The sequence below is a fragment of the Mobula hypostoma genome, chromosome 16 (genome assembly GCF_963921235.1).
Source record: "Mobula hypostoma chromosome 16, sMobHyp1.1, whole genome shotgun sequence".
NCBI lineage: Eukaryota > Metazoa > Chordata > Chondrichthyes > Myliobatiformes > Myliobatidae > Mobula > Mobula hypostoma.
Window position 1 is genome coordinate 68,378,018 of NC_086112.1, and position 23,295 is coordinate 68,401,312.

Below are 23,295 nucleotides of genomic sequence, written 5' to 3' on the forward strand. Positions count from 1 at the left end.
ATACCATCAGGTCCATGTGACTTATCTATATTCAGACCTTTCAGTTTCCCAAGAACCTTCTCTCTAGTAATGGTAATTTCACACACTTCATGACCCCTGCCACCTGAAACTTCCACTGTACTGCTAGTGTCTCCTACAGTGAAGACTGATGCAAAATACTCATTCAATTCATCCGCCATTTCATTGTCCCCCATTACTACCTCTCCAGAATTGTTTTCCAGTGGTCTGATATTCACTTTTGCCTCTCTTTTGCACTTTATGTATCTGAAGAAACTTTTGGTATCCTCTTTAATATTATTGGCTAGCTTACTTTTGTCATAGTCATAGTCATAGTCATACTTTATTGATGACTATGACTATGACAAAAGTAAGCTAGCCAATGATATTTTGTATTCCATCTTTACCTTCTTAATGACTTTTTAGTTGACTTCTGTTGGTATTTAAATGCATCCCAATCCGCTAACTTCCCACTAATATTTGCTCTATTATATGTCCTTCCTTTGGCTTTTATGTTGGCTTTAACTTAGCTTGTTAGCCATGGTTGTGTCACCCCTGCTTTTAGAATACAACTTTCTCTTTGGGATGTATATATTCCATGCATTCTGAATTGCTTCCAGAAATTCCAGCCATTGTTGCTGTGCTGTCATCCCTGCGGTGTTCTTTTCCAATCGATTCTGGCCATTTCCTCTCTCATGCCTCTCTAATTCCCTTTAATCCACTGTAATACTGATACATCTGACTTTAGCTTCTTCTTCTCACATTTCAGAATAAACTCAATCATATTATGATCACACTACCGCTTTTACCTCAAGCTCCCTCATTAATTCTGGTTCATCGCACAACACTTAATCCAGAATAGCTGATCCTCTAGTGGGCTGAACCACAAGCTGCTCCAAAAAGCCATCTCATAGCCATTCTAGAATTCTCTGTCTTGGAATCCCACACCAATCTGATTTTCCCAATCTACCAGCATATTGAAATCCCCCATGACTATTGTAATATTGCCCTTTTGGCCTGCATTTTCTATCTCCCATTGTAACTTGTAGAACACATCCTTACTACTGTCTGGGGGTCTGAATACAACTCCCATCAGGGTTCTTTTTACCCTTGCAGTTCCTTAGCTCTATCTACAATGATTCAACACCTTCCAACCCCCATGTCCCCTCTTTCTAATAATTTCATTTCATTTTTTACCAACAGAGCCACAGCACCCCTTCTGTCTTCCTGCCTACCCTTCAATACAATGTGTATTCTTGGACACTAGGCTCCTGGCTGTAATTCTTTCAGCCTTGATTCAGTGATGTCTACAACATCATACTTGCCAGTCTGTAACTGTGCTACAAGTTAATCAGTACCTTATACCATATACTGCGCACATTCAGATATATCACCTTTATTCCTGTGTTCACCTTCTTCGATTTTGTTCCCCTTTTATATTGCAATTCATCCTGTTTTCTGCAAGTTTGTTTTATTATCAGGATCTGCTTGCTAGGAGTCTCACTGTAAATTGCCTCTGTAAACCAACTACTTCATCTTCTGCACTGTCACTCTGGTTCTCATCCCTCTGGCAAATTAGTTTAAACCCACCCATCCATTCTTGATAGTTTCAAGGCTCTCTGTGGACAATCATTCTGCCCCTTCCCTTAGCTCTGCGATCCCCTGAAACTTCCCTTTTGATTATTCCAACTCCTATCAGCTTATCACAGACAGGAGAAAATCTGAAGATGCTGGAAATCCAAGCAACGCGCACAAAATGCTGGAGGAGATCAGCAGGCCAGGCAGCATCTAGAAAAAGAGGACTGTACTCTTTTCCTAGATGTCAGACCTTTAGCACTTTGTGTGTGTGTTGCTCCTATAATCTTAGTAGAGCCACAGAGCTGTACAGCACAGAAAAAGACTGTTTGCTCACAATGCTCATGCCGACCTTCATGCTTTTCTTGCTAATCACGTTTTACCCACAATGCATCTAAATCATTTTATACTCTCCCAATTCAAGAGCACAGCTAAACGCTCTTGTTGCATCTGATTCCACCACCTCCTCTGGCAGTGAGTTCCAGGTATCAGTCACAAACACTTCCTCCAAATCCTCTTTAAAGCCTCTTCCTCTCACCTTAAAATTATATTTTTGATAGTATGGGAAAAATTCTATCTACTTTATCTCCGCCTCCTATAATTTTATCTGCCTCTTCTGAAAACTTTTTGGCTGTCTGAAAACCTTCTGATCTTTGAAACATTTCTAAAATTGACAATATTTTTGGCCATTGTGTCCCTATCTTTAGCTTAGAATTATTTTTGTCTGATGACATTCCTGGGACATTTTATTGCATTAAATATCCTAAATAAGCACAAGTCCTTGCTGTCCTACTACTCAGAATCAAAAAGATATGACACTTTTTAAAATACCATTTTAAATTAGGAGCTTAGGAGGAAGATGGCACCTAACGGCAACTCCTTTGCTTGCATCTTCGGAAACAGCTCAATTTCTATCGTTAATATCCCTATTTTTCCCTTCAGGGTTCTTTTGAAGACCCTGACTGTCATGGTCCAGTCCGTGATGTCTGGATTCCCGTTCACGGTCCAGTCCATCGCTCGTTATTCCAGGTTTTCTGGTTTTCCCTTTATTCTATAGGTAGAAGTACAGTCAACGTTTGGGGCCGAGACCCTTCGTCAGGACTAACTGAAGGAAGAGATAGTAAGAGATTTGAAAGTGGGAGGGGGAGGGATGGAGCCAAGAGCTGGACAGTTGATTGGCAAAAGGGATATGAGAGGATCATGGGATGGGAGGCCTAGGGAGAAAGAAAGGAGGAGGGGGGCAGCCCAGTGGGTGGGCAAGGAGTATAGTGAGAGGGACAGAGGGAGAAAAAGTAGAGAGAGTAAATATATAATAAATAAATAAATAACGGATGGGGTACGAAGGGGAGATGGAGCATTAATGGAAGTTAGAGAAGTCAATGTTCATGCCATCAGCTTTGTACCTCTTCCTATAGATGCTGCCTGGCCTGCTGCGTTCAGCAGAAACTTTTGTGTGTGTTGCTTGAAATTCCAGCATCTGCAGATTTCCTCGTGTTTCACTTTTTTCTGTTGGGTGCTCTACTTGAGGCAGCTGATTCACGTTTTGGGCTGGCTACATAAATAGCTCCTGGGTTCAGCTTCAGTTGCTGGCTGGAGTGGCTGGCTGAAGAAGGCGGCCAGACTGCTGGGGTGTTGTGGGGGACATTCTGTGGGAATATTGGCCATTGCCTGTATAGGTCCAAAACGATATTCGTACACGGTTCCTTGCAAACTCTGATAGGATGGCAGGGAAGTAGACTGATGGTGACGGCAATAGCATGGAGTGTGAGTGGGAAGAGGTGGGGAAAGGGACTAAGAACAAGAAGGTGATGGGTTGGAAGAGAAAGAAAGGAGGTGGGTCTAGTGTAGGTGGATTGGAAAGTGAGGGAAGCGAAGTGGAGGAGAAGGGCCTGAGGGCAAAATTGCTAAATGTAGTGGTAAGATTTGAGGGGGAAGGGGAAGTAAAGAAAATTGATCCACTTAAGTTAACAAAAATCATCAGAGGACAGGTAGGGGAAGTGAGCCATGTGAGAATTTTAGGAGATGGAATCCTGCTGATAGGATGTAAAACTGAAGAGCAGATGGAGAAGGCAATGAAGGTGACTAATGTTGGGAAAGTCAAAGTGTCCAGGGTTGTAAGAGTTGGAGCACAAAGGGTCAATGGTTGCAAGGGGGTGATCTCCGGGATTCCCCTCAGTGTTAATATGAAGGAGTTAGTGGAGAATTTGAGGGTGAGGAATAGTTCAGTGAAGAGCGTGAAAAGAATGACAAGGGGAGAAGAGAAAAGGGAGACTGAAACCGTTCTGGTAGAATTTGAGGATAAGGTGCCTCCAAAGGAGTTATATTTTGGATTTCTGAGATACAATGTAAGAGAATATATACCCAAACCTATGAGGTGTTTCAATTACCAGGAGTTTGGGCATGTGGCCAAAGTGTGCAAAGTAAAGAGAAGATCTGCAAGGTGTGGTGGGGAACATGAATATGGAAAATGTGGAGAGGGAGTGAGACCAAAGTGCTGTAATTGTGGAGGTAACCGTAGTGTAGTGTACTGGGGATGTGAAGTGTTGGGAAAAGAGGTGGAGGTGCAGCAGATAAAGGTGAAGGAAAAAGTCTCATATGCTGAGGCAGTCAAGTTGGCAGGACAGAAGAAAATGAATGAGGGAGGATGTTGCAAAGAGCAAGCGGCAGCTAAAGAAAGGCAAGATAAGAAGAATGCATGGATAGAGAAGAAGAAATTGGTGACCTTTATAGCAGGAGTGGTAAATGCAATTTATGAGATTAAATCTAAAACTGAAAGGATTCAGATTATTGTGAAAGCTGCAGAGCACCATTTGGGTTTGATAGGATTAAAATGGGAAGAAGTAAACGATGAACTCAGGGTACAGTCAAGTCAAGAGACAGTATGTGTGGGTTGATATTACTAATAATGCTACTTCTTCAATGGAATGCAAGAAGCCTGATTGCTAATGGACAAGATTTCAAGCAGTTTATAGCGAGTAGGAGAGAAAAGCCAGATGTTGTGTGTATCCAGGAGACCTGGTTAAAACCTAATTTAGATTTTGTTTTATATGGTTATGAGGCAGTAAGGCGAGACAGGAGAGAGGGGGGAGGAGGAGGATGTGCAATTTATGTAAAGCAAGGTATTCCTTATAGAATACTAGGTATAGGAAGTGAACAAGAGTATGTGGTAGTAAAAATATGGGCTGAAAGGAAAGAGTTGGTGATTGTGAATTATTATAATCCATGCAAAAAACCAGAGTTAAACAAGCTTGAGGAGATAGATGGGCAGAATAGTAGTAACGTTGTTTGGTGTGGTGATTTTAATGGACATAATGTATTATGGGGGAGTGACAGAACAGACATCAATGGTCGGGTAATAGAGGAGTTGCTAGATGAGAAGTATTTAGTGTGCCTAAATGATGGCAGTGGTACCAGAATTGATGTTAATACAGGTAAAGAATCTGTGCTTGATCTTACATTAGTATCAAACTCTATTGCATCAGTGTGTGATTGGTTAGTGTACCAAGAAGGAACTGCAGGGAGTGATCATTACCCAATCTGGTGCAAGATAAATATTTCTGCCTCATTGGTCACAGAGAATACAGGTGGGAAATGGATCCTTGAGAAAGCCAATTGGGAGAAATTTCTGGAAAAAAGTGATAGATATCTAAGTCAGGTCAGTGATGGAATGGACATAGAAACACTTGACAGCATATTAAAACAAGGTATAATATCAGCTGCATTAGAATCCATTCCTAAAAGTAAAGGAAGAATAAAGAAGAGAATAGTACCATGGCGGGATGATAATTGTAAGGAAGCAGTGAGCAATAGAAATAAGGCATTTAAACTGGTTAAAAGAACTCATAACTTCCAACATATGATTCAGTACAAACAAGCTCGGGCAGTAGTAAGGGGGACAATAAGACATGCTAAAAGGACGCACTGGAGAAAGTATTGTGATTCAATTGGAAACACAACTCAAGTAGGAGAGGTGTGGGGGATGATAAAAAGGATGGGAGGGGACAGGAGAGAGTGGAGGTGCCCAGTTCTGGTTGATGGAAATGTGACTGCAGTAACAAATAAGGAAAAGGCAGAGTTGTTGGCAAACACTTTTGTTATGGTACATAGTTGCAATAAATTGTCTGGGAAGGGAAGAAGAGGTAGAGAGAGAGAACAAAAGCTGAAAATATGCAGGCTTTATGTAGGAAAACTAACCTTGACGGTGTGCAAGATGTCCCTTTCAGCAGGGGAGAATTAAGAAAGGCACTAGATAAAACAGGAAAGACTGCACCAGGTAAAGATGAAGTATGTTATAGTATGATAAAACACTTGAGTGAAGGAAGTCTGGAGGAACTACTGCTTCTGTATAACAAAGTCTGGGATGAAGGGGGAATACCAGGGAGCTGGAAAGAGGCAATAATTATTCCAATAAGGAAACCTGGGAAAGATGCCAGCAGGCCAGAAAACTACAGGTCAATTGCCTTGACGTCACATGTATGTAAACTTATGGAACGTATGATAAATGAGAGGTTAGTATACTTCTTGGAAAGTAGAGGTATGGTGGCTATGTATCAAAGTGGGTTCAGGGAAGGAAGGAATACTATGGATCCAGTGTTGTGTCTAGAGGATGAAGTAGGAAAAGCTCAAGTAAATAAAGGGACAGTGGTTGCAGTTTTTTTGGATGTTGAGAAAGCTTATGATGTGTTATGGAAAGAGGGGCTCCTAATCAAGCTACATTTAATGGGAATCGGTGGGGCGGGGGGGCGGGGGCGATGTTCAATTGGGTTAAGGACTTTTTAAACCGGAGAACTATTCAGGTGAAGATAAGATCAGAGCTATCAAGCCAGCATGTTGTAGAAAATAGGACACCTCAGGGAGTGTAATGAGTCCAACTTTATTCTCCATTTTGATAAATGATATATTCGTAAATATTCCAACAGAAGTGGGGAGGTTATTGTTTGCAGATTAGATTATGAGGACACACAGTCCTCTTTTATTGTCATTTAGTAATGCATGCATTAAGAAATGATACAATGCTTTTCCAGAATGGTATCACAGAGACATATGACAAACCAAGACTGAAAAACTGACAAAAACCACATAATTATAACACATAGTTACAACAGTGCAAAGCAATACCGTAATTTGCGAAGAACAGACCATGGGCATGGTAAAGTCACAGAATCTCTCGGAAGTCCAATCATCTCATGCAGACGGTAAACCTCCAGCGCTGCAGACTTGCCGATGCAACATCCCGGAAGGATGCGACCACAGTCCGACTCCGAGTCCGTCAGAAAACTCCGAGCCTCCGACCAGCTCCCCGACACCGATGCAGCGAGCACCATCTCTGCCGAGCGTTTCGACCCTGGCCCCAGCAACAGGCAATAGGCAAGGCCGAAGATTTGGGGCCTTCATCTCCAGAGATTCTCGATCGCGCAGTAGCAGCAGCAGCGAAACAGGCATTTCAGAAGTTTCTCCAGGTGTTCCTTCGTGCTTCTTCACGTCTGTCTCCATCAAATCAGGATTGTGCACGGCATCCTACTTCACAGACGATGGGGCTTTGTGGAAAAGAGGGAGAGATGTTGAACATATAGTTACCAAAATGCAAGATGGAATTAATCAAGTTGAAGAGTGGGGGACAAAGTGGGGTGTTAAATTTTCAGTGGAGAAGCCAAAGCCATGTTCTTTACAAGGAAAAAGGTCAGGGGACTTAATCTGAATCTGTATGGAAGTAACGTGGAGAGAGCTGAAAGTTTTCAGTTTTTGGGAGTGCACATTGACTTGAGATTAACATGGAGAGAGCATGTTAGGTATGTAGTTACTAAATGTAAAAATGTGATGAATGTTATGAGGTGTCTTGCTGGATTGGAAAGGGGTGCTGATTTTGCATCACTGAAGTATATTTATGTAGCATTAATAAGATCAAGATTAGAATATGGAAGTATTGTATATGGGTCAACAGCAAAATCTGTGCTAGCAGAACTGGATATCGTGCAAGCTCGGGCTCTAAGGGTGTGCCTGGGAGCGGTTAGAACTTCCCCAGTGTGTGCACTCCAAGTTGAAGCAAATGAAATGCCACTGGGGCTGCGGCGTAAACAGCTGGAGGACAATTACTGGATTAACTTAAGGGGGCATGGTGATAGCCATCCTACAAAAAGGGTGTTGCAGACATGCTGGGAGAAGGAGAGGACACAAAAAGAAAGTTTTGGCTGGACAGGAGAGCAAACAGCAAAAGATATGGGTGTATACAATAAAGAGTTTTGTCCAAGTGTGGTGTGGCCTGTCAGACCTTTCGGGGTATTAGAAAATCCCTCTGTACATTTGGAATTGCTTAAGATTAAACACAGTAATAGGACGGCTGATATACTCAGTGAATATCATAGTTATAGGGAATGTAAATATAAAGGCATACAGATTTTTACGGATGGATCAAAGGATCCAGAAACAGGTGCAATAGGGTCTGTAATTGTTGTATCAAGTTATCAAGTGGAAATTAGCAAGAGAACACCTGATTGCTTGAGTGTATATGCAGTTGAAATGTTTGCCATATTGTTAGCACTAGAATGGATTGAGCAGGTTGATTATAATAATTTTGTGATATATAGCGATTCTGTGTCAGCCCTTGCAAGCATTAAGGCGGGTACAGCTAGAGGTCACCAGGATCTGCTTTATGAAATCCTGTTTGCAAATTCAAGACTGGCTAGACAAGGCAAAAATATCGCATTCATGTGGGTTTCAGCACATTTGGGTATTATGGGAAATGAGACAGCAGATAGGCTGGCAAAAGCAGCAGTCAAAAAAGGATCTGTAGAGGTCAATATCAAACTATCAAAATCAGAGGGAAGAGCATAGTGTGGAGAAGGATAAATCAACAGTGGCAGCAGCATTGGGATAGAGTAATAAAAGGAAGACATTTACATTCAATTCAGAACAGAGTAGATATGGGAAGAAGTAGGGGAGTAAAGCGGAAGGAGCAAGTAATTATAAGTAGACTGAGAATTGGGCACAGCAACCTTAATGGCACTCTGGCCATCATAAATAAGCATCCAACAGGTTTTTGCGATCTATGTCAGGAGACAACAGTAGAGCATATTCTAATTTCATGTCGGAAATTTGCACAGGAAAGGCACCAAATGTTACAACAATTATGCAAAATAGGACTGGTAGAGAACAGTGTTAAAGGTTTATTGGAATGTGGGGAGAGTGATCGAGGGAGGAAATGGTTGTTTAGTTTTTTAAGGGCAATGGGACTGGAAAGACGGCTTTAAAGTGAATGGACAATGAGGGACAATAAATCCTGAAGATGGCGGTAATGCAACAGTGTGGATGCCAACTGCCGTAAAACTCAAGGAAGAAGAAGAAGAAGCTTCAGTTGCTGGATTGTTCCTGTCCAAACCCCCTGTATGAATCCCTTCTCTGCCCCTTCCTCCTGAAGCCTTGCCCTGCAACCAGTGTCTCAGCCTTACCTTGTCTCACCTCGCCTCGCCTCGCCTCGCCTCGCCTGCACCGCTGTCAAGTGTAACTGCCGGAGCAAGATAAGGAACTGTCTATTGTTGTTTTGAGCTGTCTCTGTGTCCATGCCTTCACTAGGTAGGTCCGGCCATTTGCCGCTACCTTGTATTGACAACTGTCTCTTTGTGCCCTCGCCTCCATTGGGTAGGTCCAGCTGTTTGCCGCTACCTTGAGTGGAGATCTGTCTCTCAGTGTTCTGTGTATGAGTCCTGGCCCTATGTCCTGTTTCCAAGGAGGGGTCCCGGCTCTGTGTTCCATGTTCCTGTCTCTTGAGATTACCAAGGCTCTAGGCTCTGCGTTCCTGTTCTCCCTCAACCAAGGCTCTGCGTTCCTGTCTCACCCTCGACCAAATCAAGGCTTCGTGTTCTTGCCCAACCCAGGAGAACCTCGTCCAGCCCGGTGCTGGAGTTCCTTCGTCCTGTTCAAGCCAAAGCTTTATGCTCTTGTCCTGTCCATGTGCCTCATCCTGTTCAGGAGTTCCACGTCCTTTTCTGTAGCCATGTCTTGTCCTCACCTAGTTCCGGAGTCCGAGCCCGAGTCAAGACCCAGGTTCTGGGTCCTTGTCCAGTCTCTGGCTCAGACTCCAAACCCAAGCCTCATCATGTCCTCGCCTCGAGGAACCCAAGCCTCATCATGTCCTTGCCTCGAGGAACCCAAGACTCATCACGTCCTCGCCTTGAGGAACCCAAGCCTCGTCACGTCTTCGCCTCGAGGAACCCAAGCCTCGTCACGTCCTCGCCTCGAGGAACCCAAGCCTCATCACGTCCTCGCCTCAAGGAACCTAAGCCTTGTCACATCCTCACCTCGAGGAACCCAAGCCTCGTCATGTCTTCACCTCGAGGAACCCAAGCCTTGTCCAGTCCTGTAGCCATGTCATGTCCTCGCCTAGTTCCAGGGTCTGAGCCCAGGTCAAGACCCAGGTTCTGGGTCCTTGTCCGGTCTCTGACTCGGAGTCCAAGCCCAGGCTCCTAGTTCCCAGTTCCTAGTCCTGGTCCCGCTTGCCTAGCCAATGTCCTAGCCCAAGTCTGTGTTCTTATCCCAGCTCCTTGTCTGCATCCAGTCACGTCCCTAACTCTAGTCCTGTCCTGTTCCTAGTACTTCAGTGTCTGTGTCTTGCATTTGGGCCCGCCACCAGCGCCCTCTGTAAGACACTGACCTGAAGTTACACGCTGTCATTCGTTCTTTGAGGAAATGCAACCCGCTCTCGGGGTCTCACGACTGGCCATTTTTCGATATGCCAAGACCGCAGCCTAGAAGATTAGCACTCCTTCAGAGTGCCAGAGTTCCCTGGCTCTGGAGCTGGGCAGATTCGAGGTCGGTGCCGCTGCAGAAAACTGGTGCGTCGTGGGAGATGGAAGATTGAAAGCAGCGAGCTGGTTGTGTGCCCAGAGACCCAAGTTCTTTGGGCACAGAGTTGGGAAGAAGCAACATAACAAACTTTTGACAGCGTACATCAGCGAGTTGTTTTGTTATGTCTCCCCTCTCGCTGTGAAATGGGGACATCTCTTTTTCCCTTACTGGGGAGAGAGAGGACTTGTGGTATGTCAAATTACTGGGTGAACGAGTAGTTTTTGGGGTACTGCAAGTCTGTGTCTTTATTGATGCTTTGCTGCTGCTTACGCGTGGGAGGGGGAGCCAGGGGGTGCTTTGGGGTTCTAACATTTAACTGTCATTCATTCTTTGGGGCACTCTGTTTTTGTGGATGTTTGCAAAGGAAAAGAATTTCAGGATTACTGTATATTGTATAGGTTATTTTGATGTTTTCTCACTTACTACTATCAATGTTACATTTCTCCATTGCCCACAAATTTCTGGATTGATAATCAGTTGAATGTAATTTTAAGTCCTACCATGCAATGTGAATATTTAATTTCTGTTTTAAAATAATCAAAATAAAAAGTCAGGATCCAAATCAGACCATGAAGATCGTAAAACTGCTGCGAAAAAAGCCACTGGTCAGGCAGTGACTTCAAGGTAGGAAATTCTCTGTCCTCTACCACTGCTCGAAGTAGTCCTATGAAGCAATCGGGTAAGTTGCTTAGTTGTTCAAAGCAGATGAAGAAGGAAGCACCGTACAAGCAGCACTTCAGGGAAACTTGGGATGGGCATTAAAATAAATGCCATAATTGCCCAGAAGCACCTCCTGCAGGGCATCAATTCCTGTCACCTATGTATTTCATGAATGAAAATTGTAAAATCTGAATACTCTGGAGTTGAATGTCTCTATCAAATGGTTTGGAGGATGAATGGGATTTGTTGCAAATTGGAAAGCAGATAGCAGTGTTTTGGATGAGTTTAAAATAGGAAGTCAACTGGATTGCTTACTGAACTTATGACCCCGGAGTCCCTTGATCTCCTCTTCTTCATCATCTGCTTATATATTTTGTCACAGATACTTCTGGAGCACAGAAGAATATTGAAGTGTTTGGTAATGATCTGCCTTTAAAAACAAACTCATGTGCTGGAAAGGGCGCCAAGTGACTTTTGTAATTATTAAATTATCAATAACAGCCATTTGCTGAAATGTACATGTTGCTTAAGATGATTATTTTCCCTCACCAACTCAACATGTGTTACAGACTAGTCGATAGAAATTGATTGTTAGAATAACTCACTAGCATTAGAGATGTGAAGGGGTGCCAGATAAGTATTGTTTGACAATTAGTATTGAAGCTGATCATTGGATTTAGGTAAGTAATCTTTTCTGAGCCCAACATATTGATGCAACAACAGAGACAGGATGACAGAGGTTATATTTCATAAGGAATTTTAGGAGAATTGGTATGTCACCAAAGATACTAGCAAATTTCTACAAATGTACCATGGTGGGCATTCTAACTGGTTGCATCACTATCTGGTATGCAGGGGCCACTGCATTGGATCAGAAGATGCTGCAGAAAGTGACACACTCTGCGAACTCCATCATGGGAATTAGCCAGCGTCCAGGACACCTTCAAAAGGCAGCGTCCATCATTAATAACACCCATCACCCAAGATTCTCATTGCTACCATCAAAGAGGATGTACAAGAGCTTGAAGATACACACTCAAAGTTTCAAGAATAGCTTCATTCCCTGCACCATCAGATTTCCGAATGGACAATGTACCCATGAATACTAACTACCTCACTTTTATTTTCTTCTCTTTTTGCACGACTTATTTATTTTTATATATACTCAATATTGTAACTTATTTTATTATTACTATGCACTGCTGTGAAAGAAACAATAAATTTCACAACAAATGCCTGATTCAGATCTTTTATAATTGCAGTCACAAAACCGGTGCCTAACGGATCATCTCAAATATGTTCACTCGAGACTTCATTCGGAGCATTAAATCGGTAACAGATTGCAGATCATTCCCGAAGGACATGAAGGTTTTTAAAACCACCAATTTAATTTTTCAGAATTATATTTCCGCTCTATCCCGACATATGGTGGGTTTCTCCTCGGGGCTGAGCGTCTCTCTAACCCCGGCGAGCGCCGCTCCCCGACTTGCCCTCAGGCCATCGTGAGCGAGCGTTCCCCGCGCGCGCTCCCGCCAGCTCGCTGACATCATCGGCGTTGCTGCAGTGACGGGGGAAGATGGCGGCGCGGCGCAGTCAGCTTTCTCCGAGCGCCTCGGACCCGGGCTCGTCATCAGTCGCGAGCACGGTTCCGACCTCCGACAGGCCGGACTCGCCGGGATTTACCGGCGGCAACGTCACTCCCCCGGGCACGGGGACAGCAACAGGCGGCCCAGCGAGTGACTCGGGCCGAGAGTTGTTCGAGGCCTGCAGAAATGGCGATGTTTTGCGGGTGAAGCGCCTGGTGGACTCGGGCAATGTGAATGCCAAGGACATGGCCGGCAGAAAATCGACTCCACTTCACTTCGCTGCAGGTGTGTGACTTGGTTCTGTGGGCCGGGACATTTGAGTAGGGCTCGTGGGAGGTAGGGCGGCGAAATGTCTTCGGAGCCTCAGCCTCGGGACATCAAAACAACTCATTAGCAGTGCGATGGGGATGAGATGTGTGGGCCCGGAGTAGAGCAGTAACATGGGTCGTCAGATTCGGCGGCAGGGAGGCGGCTGCTACCAAGCGAATGTGCAAAAAACAGGCCACATACTGCATTATCACTTCGGCTGTTGAATGGATATTTTCCTGGAGGTGTTGGTGGTGCTGGTGGTGGTGGCGGGGGGGGGGGGTGTTGGGAGAAGGGCTTAATAAGGATTTAATAATGTTTTGATGCAATCGATAGCTGTGGATTTCTTGAACACGGGCAATGTTTAACTTCTATTCCAAGTGTAATCAGAATGGCATCGAAAAAATATGGGTAGGAATAGGCAACCTAGTATACCTAACTTATTCCGTGGGAGCATTGTAATTAAGTGCAGGGACTCTTCCTGTTACGGAATACCCAATTTATGAAAATCCAATTTTACTCAAAACTCCTCATAATTTTTTAAATGATTTTTCAAGATTTTTCCATTAACTATGTTCCTTATGGCTGGTGTTAGTGTGAACATATAGAGAATATTCAATATAGATTAAGGAAGTGTGTGCACAGGAATACAATGTGGTTAGCGATATAGTCCAACAGATAATTACTGTTCAGTAATAGGGGGCAACTTTATTCTCAGTTTCAAGTCCTTTTTAGTTTTGATTTTTATGAAACCCTTGGGTTGGCTTGTTTAAATCTACCTCAGTAATGTCAATAACAAGTCTTTTGTTAATACATTAAAGAATATTGATAGTAGCTATATATACCCAGGTACCTTGACATGATTAGTATGCTACTGTTATAGGATTGAGAGAAACCTGCCGTGCTTAACCCAACTCACTCTAAAGTTTCTCTTGCTAAACACTTCTGTACTTGCTGACTAGAAGAAAAATTGGTTTTCAAAGAATGTTGAAGAATGGAACCCTCCAGTAACTTGGGGACTGTTTGTACTTACCACCACCCAACTACCATGTTTACATTTTGGTGGCCTTTGTGTTTGTGTGTGTCGATCCTCTGAGATTAGAAAGGGAAACAAATCCACTGACATAGATAATGAGCAGATTGGCAGGCAGGAAACGAGGACTAGGAATAAACTGGTCTTTTTTAAATTTCCAGGTAGCAACCAGTGGAGTATGACAGGGATCAGTGTTAAAACCCCAGCAAAGGGCCACGAGAGAAGTAAAACAATATATCTGATTTGTGGATGGTAAAATGCTGGGTGGGAATGTGAACTATGAGGCTGATGCGTGGAAGCTCCAGTGTGATTTGGACAGTTTGAGGGATTAGCATCTATATTATAGATGCAGTATGATTTGGATAATTGAAGTTTAGTGGCAAAACAGGAAGGCAAATTATTATCTGAAATATAAGTAGTATGGGAAAGGGGAAGGTGCAGCAAGACTCGAGTGTCCTTGGTCACTAGTCATTGAAAATAAGCATGTTGCCGAACACAAATGATATGTTGTCCTTAATCACGAGAGGACTGAGATGCAACAAGAGAGATGTGAGCTTGATTATTGTGTGTAGTTTTGGCCTCCTTATCTGAAGAATGATCAAGTACTATCAAGGTTCACCAAGCTAATTCCTAAAACGGAAGGACTGATGTATGAAGATGGGTTGGGTCAATTTGGCTTAGCGTTTGGAAGAATGAGAAGGAATTTGATAGAAAGCTACAAAATTGCATCAGAACTGTAATGATGAGATGTGAGAAAGATGTTTCAGTGGTAGGGGAATTCAAGTCAGGGTTCACAGCCCAAGTATAGAGCTAAGCCGTGTAGGACTGAGGTAAGGACATTGTTTTTATCCAGAGAGTGAAGCTGTGGAATTCTCTACCACAGAAAGTTGAAGCCAAATGAATACATATATTTAAGAAGTTAGATTTTGTTGTGGGGTCATAGGGGATATGGGGAGAAAGTGAAAATACAATGCTGAATTTGAATATCATTTATAATATTGAATAGCAGAGGTGGCTTGAAGAACCATTTTCTATGTTTCTATATCTACCCGTCACATGGATTGCAACACCATTTAGGTATTCTTTGTAACAAGGAATCAGAAGCTGTTTTGTGTGGTGTCTCCTTTCCCTGCATTTGTTGTCTTTTAAGATATAAAACATAGGGGCAGAATTAGGCCTCTTGGCCCATTGAGTCTGCTCTGCCATTCCATCACGGCTGATTTATTATCCATTTCAACCCCATTCTCTGTGACCTTTGATAACCTGACTAACCAAGAACTTATTAATCTGTGCTTTAAATATACTGAATGACTTGGCCTCCACAGCCATCTGTGGCAATGAATTCCACAGATTCACAAACATCTAGCTAAAGAAATTCCTTCCCATCTGTTCTAAATGGACATCCCTCTATTCTGAGCCTGTCCTCTCCAGGCCTAGGCTTACCCACTGTAGGAAACATCCTCTCCACATCCACTTTGTCTAGGCTCTTCAATATTCGTTAGGTTTCAATGGGTGTGGCACGTGGCCAAGTGATTTAAGGCGTCAGTCTAGTGGTCTGAAGGTCGCTAGTTCAAGCCTCAGCTGAGGCAGCGTGTTGTGTCCTTGAGCAAGGCACTTAACCACACATTGCTCTGCGATGACACCGGTGCCAAGCTTATGGGTCCTAATGCCCTTCCCTTGGACAACATCGGTGGCATGGAGAGGGGAGACTTGCAGCATTGTAAACGTAACTTTGCTAGACCAAATAACGACAGCACAAAAAGATCGTTACTTATTTTTTCACCCATTTATTTCTTTGAGCTCAGCCAGTGAGTGAACTTGGACCTGACATCAGGGAGAGACCCTTTCTCATCTCCCTGGCGGTTCTACAAGTTCACTGTCCGATATCAGAATTGTCAGAAGTTATAAGGCCTCCGATACAAAAGAACAATCAGTTTGATAACCATTCCGGACAAGTCAATGGACTATCGATACAAAAGTACAATCAATTTGTTAGACACTCCAGCCACCTTAATTAAAGAAAAGAATGTCTTACCTGGTTTGCTGGAGCCACAACTTAATGACAAAGATAAGGACATCCGTCAAATTTATGTTTTAATTAAGAAACGAATGTTCTGTCTAATTTCCATCAGGTACTGCTTTTTGTCAAAATCAAAAGGTGTGAAAAGCTCAGAGACATCTATGTGGATCTGGGCAAACTTGAATCATCTTGCTCCAAAGAAAGCAACTGTGAGACATTATTCAAACACACTGCAGTCACAGACATAGTCAGTACTTAATTCATTGTTTACAGGGATCTGAGAATCCCCCATTCCCTTAAACTTTATCAGCATGGGCAACTGCTGGTCTTCCATACAACCTTGCCCAGGTCTCAATGGATGGACAGCCAAAGAAGAAAGAAGAAGGAGGTTTCAATGAGATTCGCTCTTGTCCTTCTAAACTCCAGCAAGTACAGACCCAGAGCCATCAAGCTGTCCTCATACAATAACCCTTTCATTCCTGGAATCATTCTTGCAAACCTCCCCTGAACCTTGTCCAATGTCAGCTCATCTTTTTTTAGATAAGGGCCCCAAAACTGCTCACAATACTCCAAGTGAATTCTGACCAATGTCTATAAAGCCTCAGTATCATGTTTTTGCTCTTCTACTCTAGTTCTCTTGAAATGACTTCTAACATTGCATTTGCCTTCCTTACCACTGACTCAACCTGGAAGTTAACCTTTAGGGAATCCTGCACAAGGACTCCCAAGTTTCTTTGCACCTCCAATTTTTGAATTTTCTCCCCATTTAGAAAATAGTCCATCTACCAAAGTGCATGACCATACACTTCCATATACAATATTCCATCTTCTGCTTCTTTTGCCATTCTCCTAATCTGTCCAAGTCCTTCTGCAGACTCCTTGCTTTCTCACCACCTGCCCCTCCACCTATCTCTGTATCTTTTGTAAATTTGGCCATAAAGCCGTTAATTCCATTACCCAAATTGTTGACATATAACATGAAAACAAGTGGTCCCAATGCTGAACCCTGTGGTATACCACTAATCACCAGAAGCAATCCAGAATAGACCCCCTTTATTCTGACTGTTTGCCTCCTGTCAGTCGGACAGTCTTCTTTTCATGATAGCATCTTTCCTGTAATACCCCGGGCTGCTATCTTGTTAAGCAGCCTCATGTGCACATTTTGTCAAAGGCCTTCTGAAATTTCTAGTAAACTATATCTACTGACTCCTTTGTCTATCCTGTCTATTATGCCCTCAGAGAATTCCAATAGATTTGTCAGACAAGATTTACCTTAAGGAAACTATGCTGACTTCAGCCTACTTTATCATGCACGACCAAGTACCCTGAAATCTTAACACTGAAGTCAAGCTCACTGGCCCATAATTTCAAGGTTGCTGGTGAACTTTGATGTGTGTTGCTTGAATTTCCAGCATCTGCAGAATTCCTGTTGTTGGCCCATAATTTCCTTTCTTCTGCTTCCCTCCCTTCCTAGAGTGGGGTGACATTTATAATTTTCCAATCCTCTGGAACCATTCCAGAATCGATCCATTCTTGAAAGTTCATTCCTAATGCCTCCACAATCTTTTCAGCTATGTCTTTCAGAACCCTGGGGTGTAGTCCATCTGGCCCAGGTGACTTATCTACCTGCAGACCTTCTTCTCAAGTACCTGCAGACCAGCTTCTCAAGTACCTTTTCCTTAGTAATAACTACTCCACTCACTTCTGCTCCCCTGACGCCCTTGAATTTCTGGCATTTTGCTAGGGTCTCCACAGTGAAGACTGATGCACAATTCTTGAGTTGACCCGCCACTTCTTTGAAAGAATTCGTATAAGATTTCTGTTTGTTGTGATTGTTGCTACCATTGTATATTGCTACTTAAACTTATTTTTGGACCATTGAATTTAGGAGAAGAATTAGGTTATTTGACCTACCGAGTGTTCTGCCATTTTATCGTGCTGATCCATTTTTCCTCACAACCCCAATTTCCTGCTTTCTCCCTGTACCCCTTCATGCCCTGACCAATCAAGAACCTATCAGCCTCTGCCTTAAATGTACATAAAATGGCCTCTACAGCTGCCTGCGGCAAAGACTTCCTTAGATTCACTCTCTGGCTAAAGAAATTCCTCTTCATCTCCGTTAAAGGATGCCCTCTATTTTGAGGCTGTGTCCTCCCACCATAGAAAACATCCTCTCCGCATCCAATCAGTCAAGGCTTTTCACCATTTGATAGGTTTCAATGAGGTCACCCTCATGCTTCTAAATTCCAGTGAATACAGGCCTAGAATCATCAAATGCTCTTCATATGACAGGTCATTCGATCCTGGAATCATCTTTGTGAATCTCCATTAAACCCTATCTAGTTTCTGTTCATCCTTCCTAAGATAAGGGGCCCCAAAACTGTTCACTATACTGCAATTGAGGCCTCACAAGTGCTTTATAAAGTCTCAGCACTACACCCTTTTATATTCTAGTACTCTTGAAATGAATGCTAAGATCGCATTTGCCTTCCTCACCACAGCCTCAACCTGCAAATTAGCCTTCAGAGAATCTTGCACAAGGACTCCCAAGTGTCTTTGCGCCTCAGTTCTACCAAAAGTGGATGACCATACACTTCACAACACTGTATTCCATCTGCCATGTCTTTCCCCATTCTCCTAATCTGTCTAAGTCCTTCTGTGGCCTCCCTACTTCCCCAAAACTACTTGCCCTTCCACGTATCTTTGTATCGTCTGCAAACTTTACAACAAAACCATCAATTCCATTATTCAAATCATGGACATATAATGTAAAAAGAATCGGCCCCCACACAGAGCCCCTATGGAACGCCACTAGTCACCGGCAGCCAACCAGAAAGGTTCCTTTTATTCCCACTCTGCCTCCTGCCAGTCATCCACTGCTTTATCCATTCACAAACAACAAAATCTGCAGATGCTGGAAATCCATGCAACACACACAGAATGCTGGAGGAACTCAGCAGGCCAGGCAGCATTTATGGAAAAGAGTAGTCGACATTTCAGTCCCTTCAGTCCGAGACCCTTCAGCAGGACTGAAGGAAAAGGAAGATGAGCAGTGGAGTTAAATGGTGGGGGGAGGGGAGGGAGAAACACAGGATGACAGGTGAAACCGGGAGGGGGAGAGGTAAACTAAAGAGTTAGGAAGTTGCTAGGTGAAAGAGATACAGGGCTGGAGAAGGGGGCATCTAATAGGAAAGGACAGAAGGCCAAAGAAGAAAGAAAAGTGGGGGGAGTACCAGAAAGACGAGACGAGGAAAAGAGAATGGGGAATGGGTAAAGCAGGATCTCCTAGTGGCCACCTATTTTAATTCCACATCCTATTATCATTCCAGTATGTCTATCCATGGCTGCCTCTATTGTCACAATGACTCCACGTTCAGGTTGGAGGAACAACACCTTGTATTCCGTCTGGGTAGCCTCCAACCTGATGGCATGAACATCAATTTCTCGAACTTCCGGTAATGGGGCCTGACCTCTCTCCTTTTCCCCTTGTCACCTTATCTCCTTGCCTGCCCATCACCACCTTCTGGTGCTGTTCCACCCTTTTCGTTCTTCCATGGCCTTCTGTTCGCTCCTATTAAATTCCTCTTCTCCAACACTGTATCTCTTTCACCAATCAACTCCCCAGCTCTTTATTTCACCCTTCTCCCTCCTGGTGTCACCTGTAACCTTGTGTTCTTCCCTCCCTTCCCCCCACCTTTTTAGCTCGACTCATCTACTTTTTTTCTCCAGTCCTGCTGAAGGGTCTCGGTCAAAATGTTCACTGTGCTCTTTTCCGTAGATGTTGACTGACCTGCTGAGTTCCTCCAGCATTTTGTGTGTACTGCTTTATCCATGCTAGAATCTTTCCTGTAATACCATGGGCTCGTAGCTTATAAAGCAGCCTCATGTGCGGCACTTTGTCAGTGGCCTTCTGAAAATCCAAATACACAACATCAGCTGATTCTCCGTTGTCTATCCTGCTTGTTATTTCTTCAGAAGAATTTCAACAGATTTGTCAGTCAAGATTTTCCCTTGAAGAAACCATGCTGACTACAGCCTTTTATCATGTGCCTCCAGGTACTTTGAAACCTCGATAATCAACTCCAATATCTTCCTAACCACTGAGTCAGACTAACTAGCCTATAGTTTACTTTCTTCTGCCTCTCCCTATTTGAATAGTGGAGTGACTTTTGCAATTTTCCAGTCTTCTGGAACTATTCCCAAATTTAGTTGTTCTTGATTGGTTATTACTAATAAGATAAACTATTTATCCCGAAGGAAATTATTGTTGCAAGATTGCTCAGTCAGAAATATATACACCCTATCCTCGTTATATGCGTCTTCAGACAATGTGGATTCACAGTTATGCGTCGAACCTATTTCTACCAACTTCTTATATGTATCCAAAACTCACAGTTATGCGAGGCTGTTGGGACGAGAAGCACCGCTTTCCTGCCAATACAAGTCACGTGCGCACGCCTCACACCCACCAGTCTCGCATTGGTTTTGGCCGCGTGTAGATGTGCTCGAAATATTTAACTATGCCTCCTAAGCGTCCTATGTTAGTTCTGGGCAGAGGACCGCTTTAACACTTGGGGGAAAAAAAAGTTGGGAATTATAAACAGGGCCGCGTCAGGTGAAGGTAACACAGCCCTGGGGTGCTACTTCAGCCTGGGTGAGTCCAGGATCAGAAACATAAAGAAAAATGCTGAGAAAATAGAAATTGAAATAGAAAATAGAAACAGCGATTGATTCATTACAAGTGTCTTCAAAGATTGTGACCAAAGTGCGTAACCCGATTATGACAAAAATGGAGAAAATACTGAGTTTGTACATTGAGCATGAAACAAAGAAAAAAAAACACTTGGTTCCGATCACCTTCATGTAAAAGCTTTGGAAATTTGTGGTCGCCTTTGTTCAGAGGCTAGTGAGGAAGTGTCAAGTGATATTGTTAGCTTTAATGCAAGTGGAAGATGGTTTTCTAAGTTTGTTAATCGTCACAGGCTTCACAACTTAGCTTGCGTGGTGAGCAAGCCAGTGCTGACCACGAAGCTGCTGAACGCTACCTTTGCAGTTGCGGGATATGATAGCTGAGTTAGGCATCACACCAAAGCAGGTGTTTAATGCAGATGAGACTGGGCTTTTTTTGGAAGCATATGCCGAAACGCACTTACATAAGTAAATGTGAAAAGACTGTGTCAGGTTTCAAGGCAGCAAAGGATAGGTTGACTCTGCTTATGTGTTCCAATGCCGAAAGAGACTGTAAGATGAAGCCTCTCTTAGTTTACCATTCAGTCAACCCCCGTGCTCTTAAGGGTTTGAGTAAGAATATGCTTCCTGTCCACTGGGCAGCTGCCAAGCAAACAACCCTCACCACTTTCTCTAAACCGGTATCATCTCCTGCTGCCGGCAGTTCTGAGAGTTCTTTGAGTCTTCCTTCACCCCTTGCTGTCCTTGATGATCCTGACGACCCACAACCATCCACTGCATCCATGTAAAGCTGCCCGACACCACTGCATAACCACTCATCTCCCGGACCCAACACACCTGCCACTGTTGGTGAGTACTGTACACCTTAATATATTAATTTTCTATGATTTATTACGTTGAATATTACCTTAAATTGATGAAATATAATACGAATGTTGCCTTGTGGTACTGCTTTTGTATCGTATTGGTATGAAAATGAATAAATTACAGATAAAACATATTTAGGAAGCCCTCCAGAATGCATCCCTATTTTCTCCATTTAAATAATTATGCACATTATGTGTTTTCCATACTAAGTGGCGACTGCGGGGAATGTATCCCCCGCATATAACAAGGATAGGGTGTACTTTAAAATACAAAGTGTAAACATTGGTGTACGAGAAAGAGTACAAAATTTGAATTTAAAAGTCATAGTGCAAAATAGAGATGTGCAATGAAACCATACACTTATATATTTAAGGAGGAGGAGTTGTGGAGTCTTATAGCTACGGGGAGAAAGGATTTCCTGTGAGGTTCAGTGGTGCACCCTGGTGGAATCAGTCTGTTACTAAAGGTAACTCTGTCCAGTATATCACGCAAGGGGTGAGAGGGATTGTCCATAATGCTCGGTAGTTTCTGCAGCATCCTCCTTTCAGACACAATCACCAGAGAAGCCAGTTCCATCCCCAGTACAGAATTAGCCTTCCCGATGAGCTTCTCAATCTTCTTGGCGTCAGCTGCTCTCACTCTGTTGCTCCCGCAGACAACATGCTTCTACAGTCTCCTCAGCCACATCTTTCAAAACTCTGGGGTGTATACCATCTGGTCCAGGTGACTTATCTACCTTCAAACCTTTCAGGTTCACACACTCATGGTCCCTGCCACCTGGAACTTCCACCATACTGCTAGTGTCTTCCACACTGAAGACTGATGCAAAATACTGATTCAGTTCATCCATTATTTCATTGTCCTCCATTACTACCTCTCCAGCATCGTTTTCCAGCAGTCCGATATCCACCGTCACCTTTCTTTTACACTTTATGTATCCAGAGAAACTTCTGGTCTTTTTAATATTATTAGCTAGCTTTTGTATTTCATCTTTTCCTTAATGACTTTTTTAGTTGCTTTCTGTTGGTTTTTAAAAGCTTCCCAATCCTCTTAACATTCACTAATTTTTGCTCTATTATATGTCCTGTCTTTGGTTTTGACTTCTCTTGTTAGTCATGGTTGTGTCATCTTGCCATCTCGTAGGCGTTCTAGAAATTTCTCCTCTTGGAATCCAGCACCAACCTGATTTTCCCAATCTACCTGCATATTGAGAGCCCCCATCACTATTGTAACTTTGCCCTTTTGGCATGCATTTTCTATCTCTTGTTGTAATTTGTAGATCATATCCTTACTACTGTTTGGAGGTCTGAATATAGTTCCCATCATGGTTTTTTTTACCCTTGCAGTTCCTTAGCTCTATCCACTATGATTCAAACCTTCCGACCCTACATCACCTCCTTCTATTGATTTGAATTCATTTTTTACCAACAGAGCACATCGCCCCCTCTGCCTTCCTGCCTATCCTTTCGATACAAAGTGTATCCTTGGGCATTAAGCTCCCAGCAATAATCTTCTTTCAGCCATGATTTAGTGATGCTTACAACATTATACTTGCCAATTTGTCACTGTGCTACAAGTTCATCGACCTTATTCCGTATACTGTGCACATTCAAATATAACACCTTCAGTCCCGTATTCACCCTTCTCAATTTTCTTCACCTTTTACATTGCAACTCATCCTGTTGACTGCAATTTGCCCTATCGACAACCTCTCCTCACTA

General features: G+C 43.2%; 1 protein-coding gene across 2 annotated transcripts in view; it reads left to right on the top strand.

Annotated features, from left to right (window-relative positions):
- The first annotated feature begins 12,632 nt into the window (after positions 1–12,632).
- The window catches only part of LOC134357469 (poly [ADP-ribose] polymerase tankyrase-1), a 127,983-nt gene continuing 117,320 nt past the window's right edge, over positions 12,633–23,295 (top strand). For both annotated transcript variants that reach the window (XM_063069080.1, XM_063069081.1), the window contains exon 1: positions 12,633–12,944. In XM_063069080.1, the coding sequence (XP_062925150.1) occupies positions 12,650–12,944 (295 nt within the window). In that variant the 5' untranslated portion in view covers positions 12,633–12,649. The remainder of the gene's footprint in view (positions 12,945–23,295) is intronic.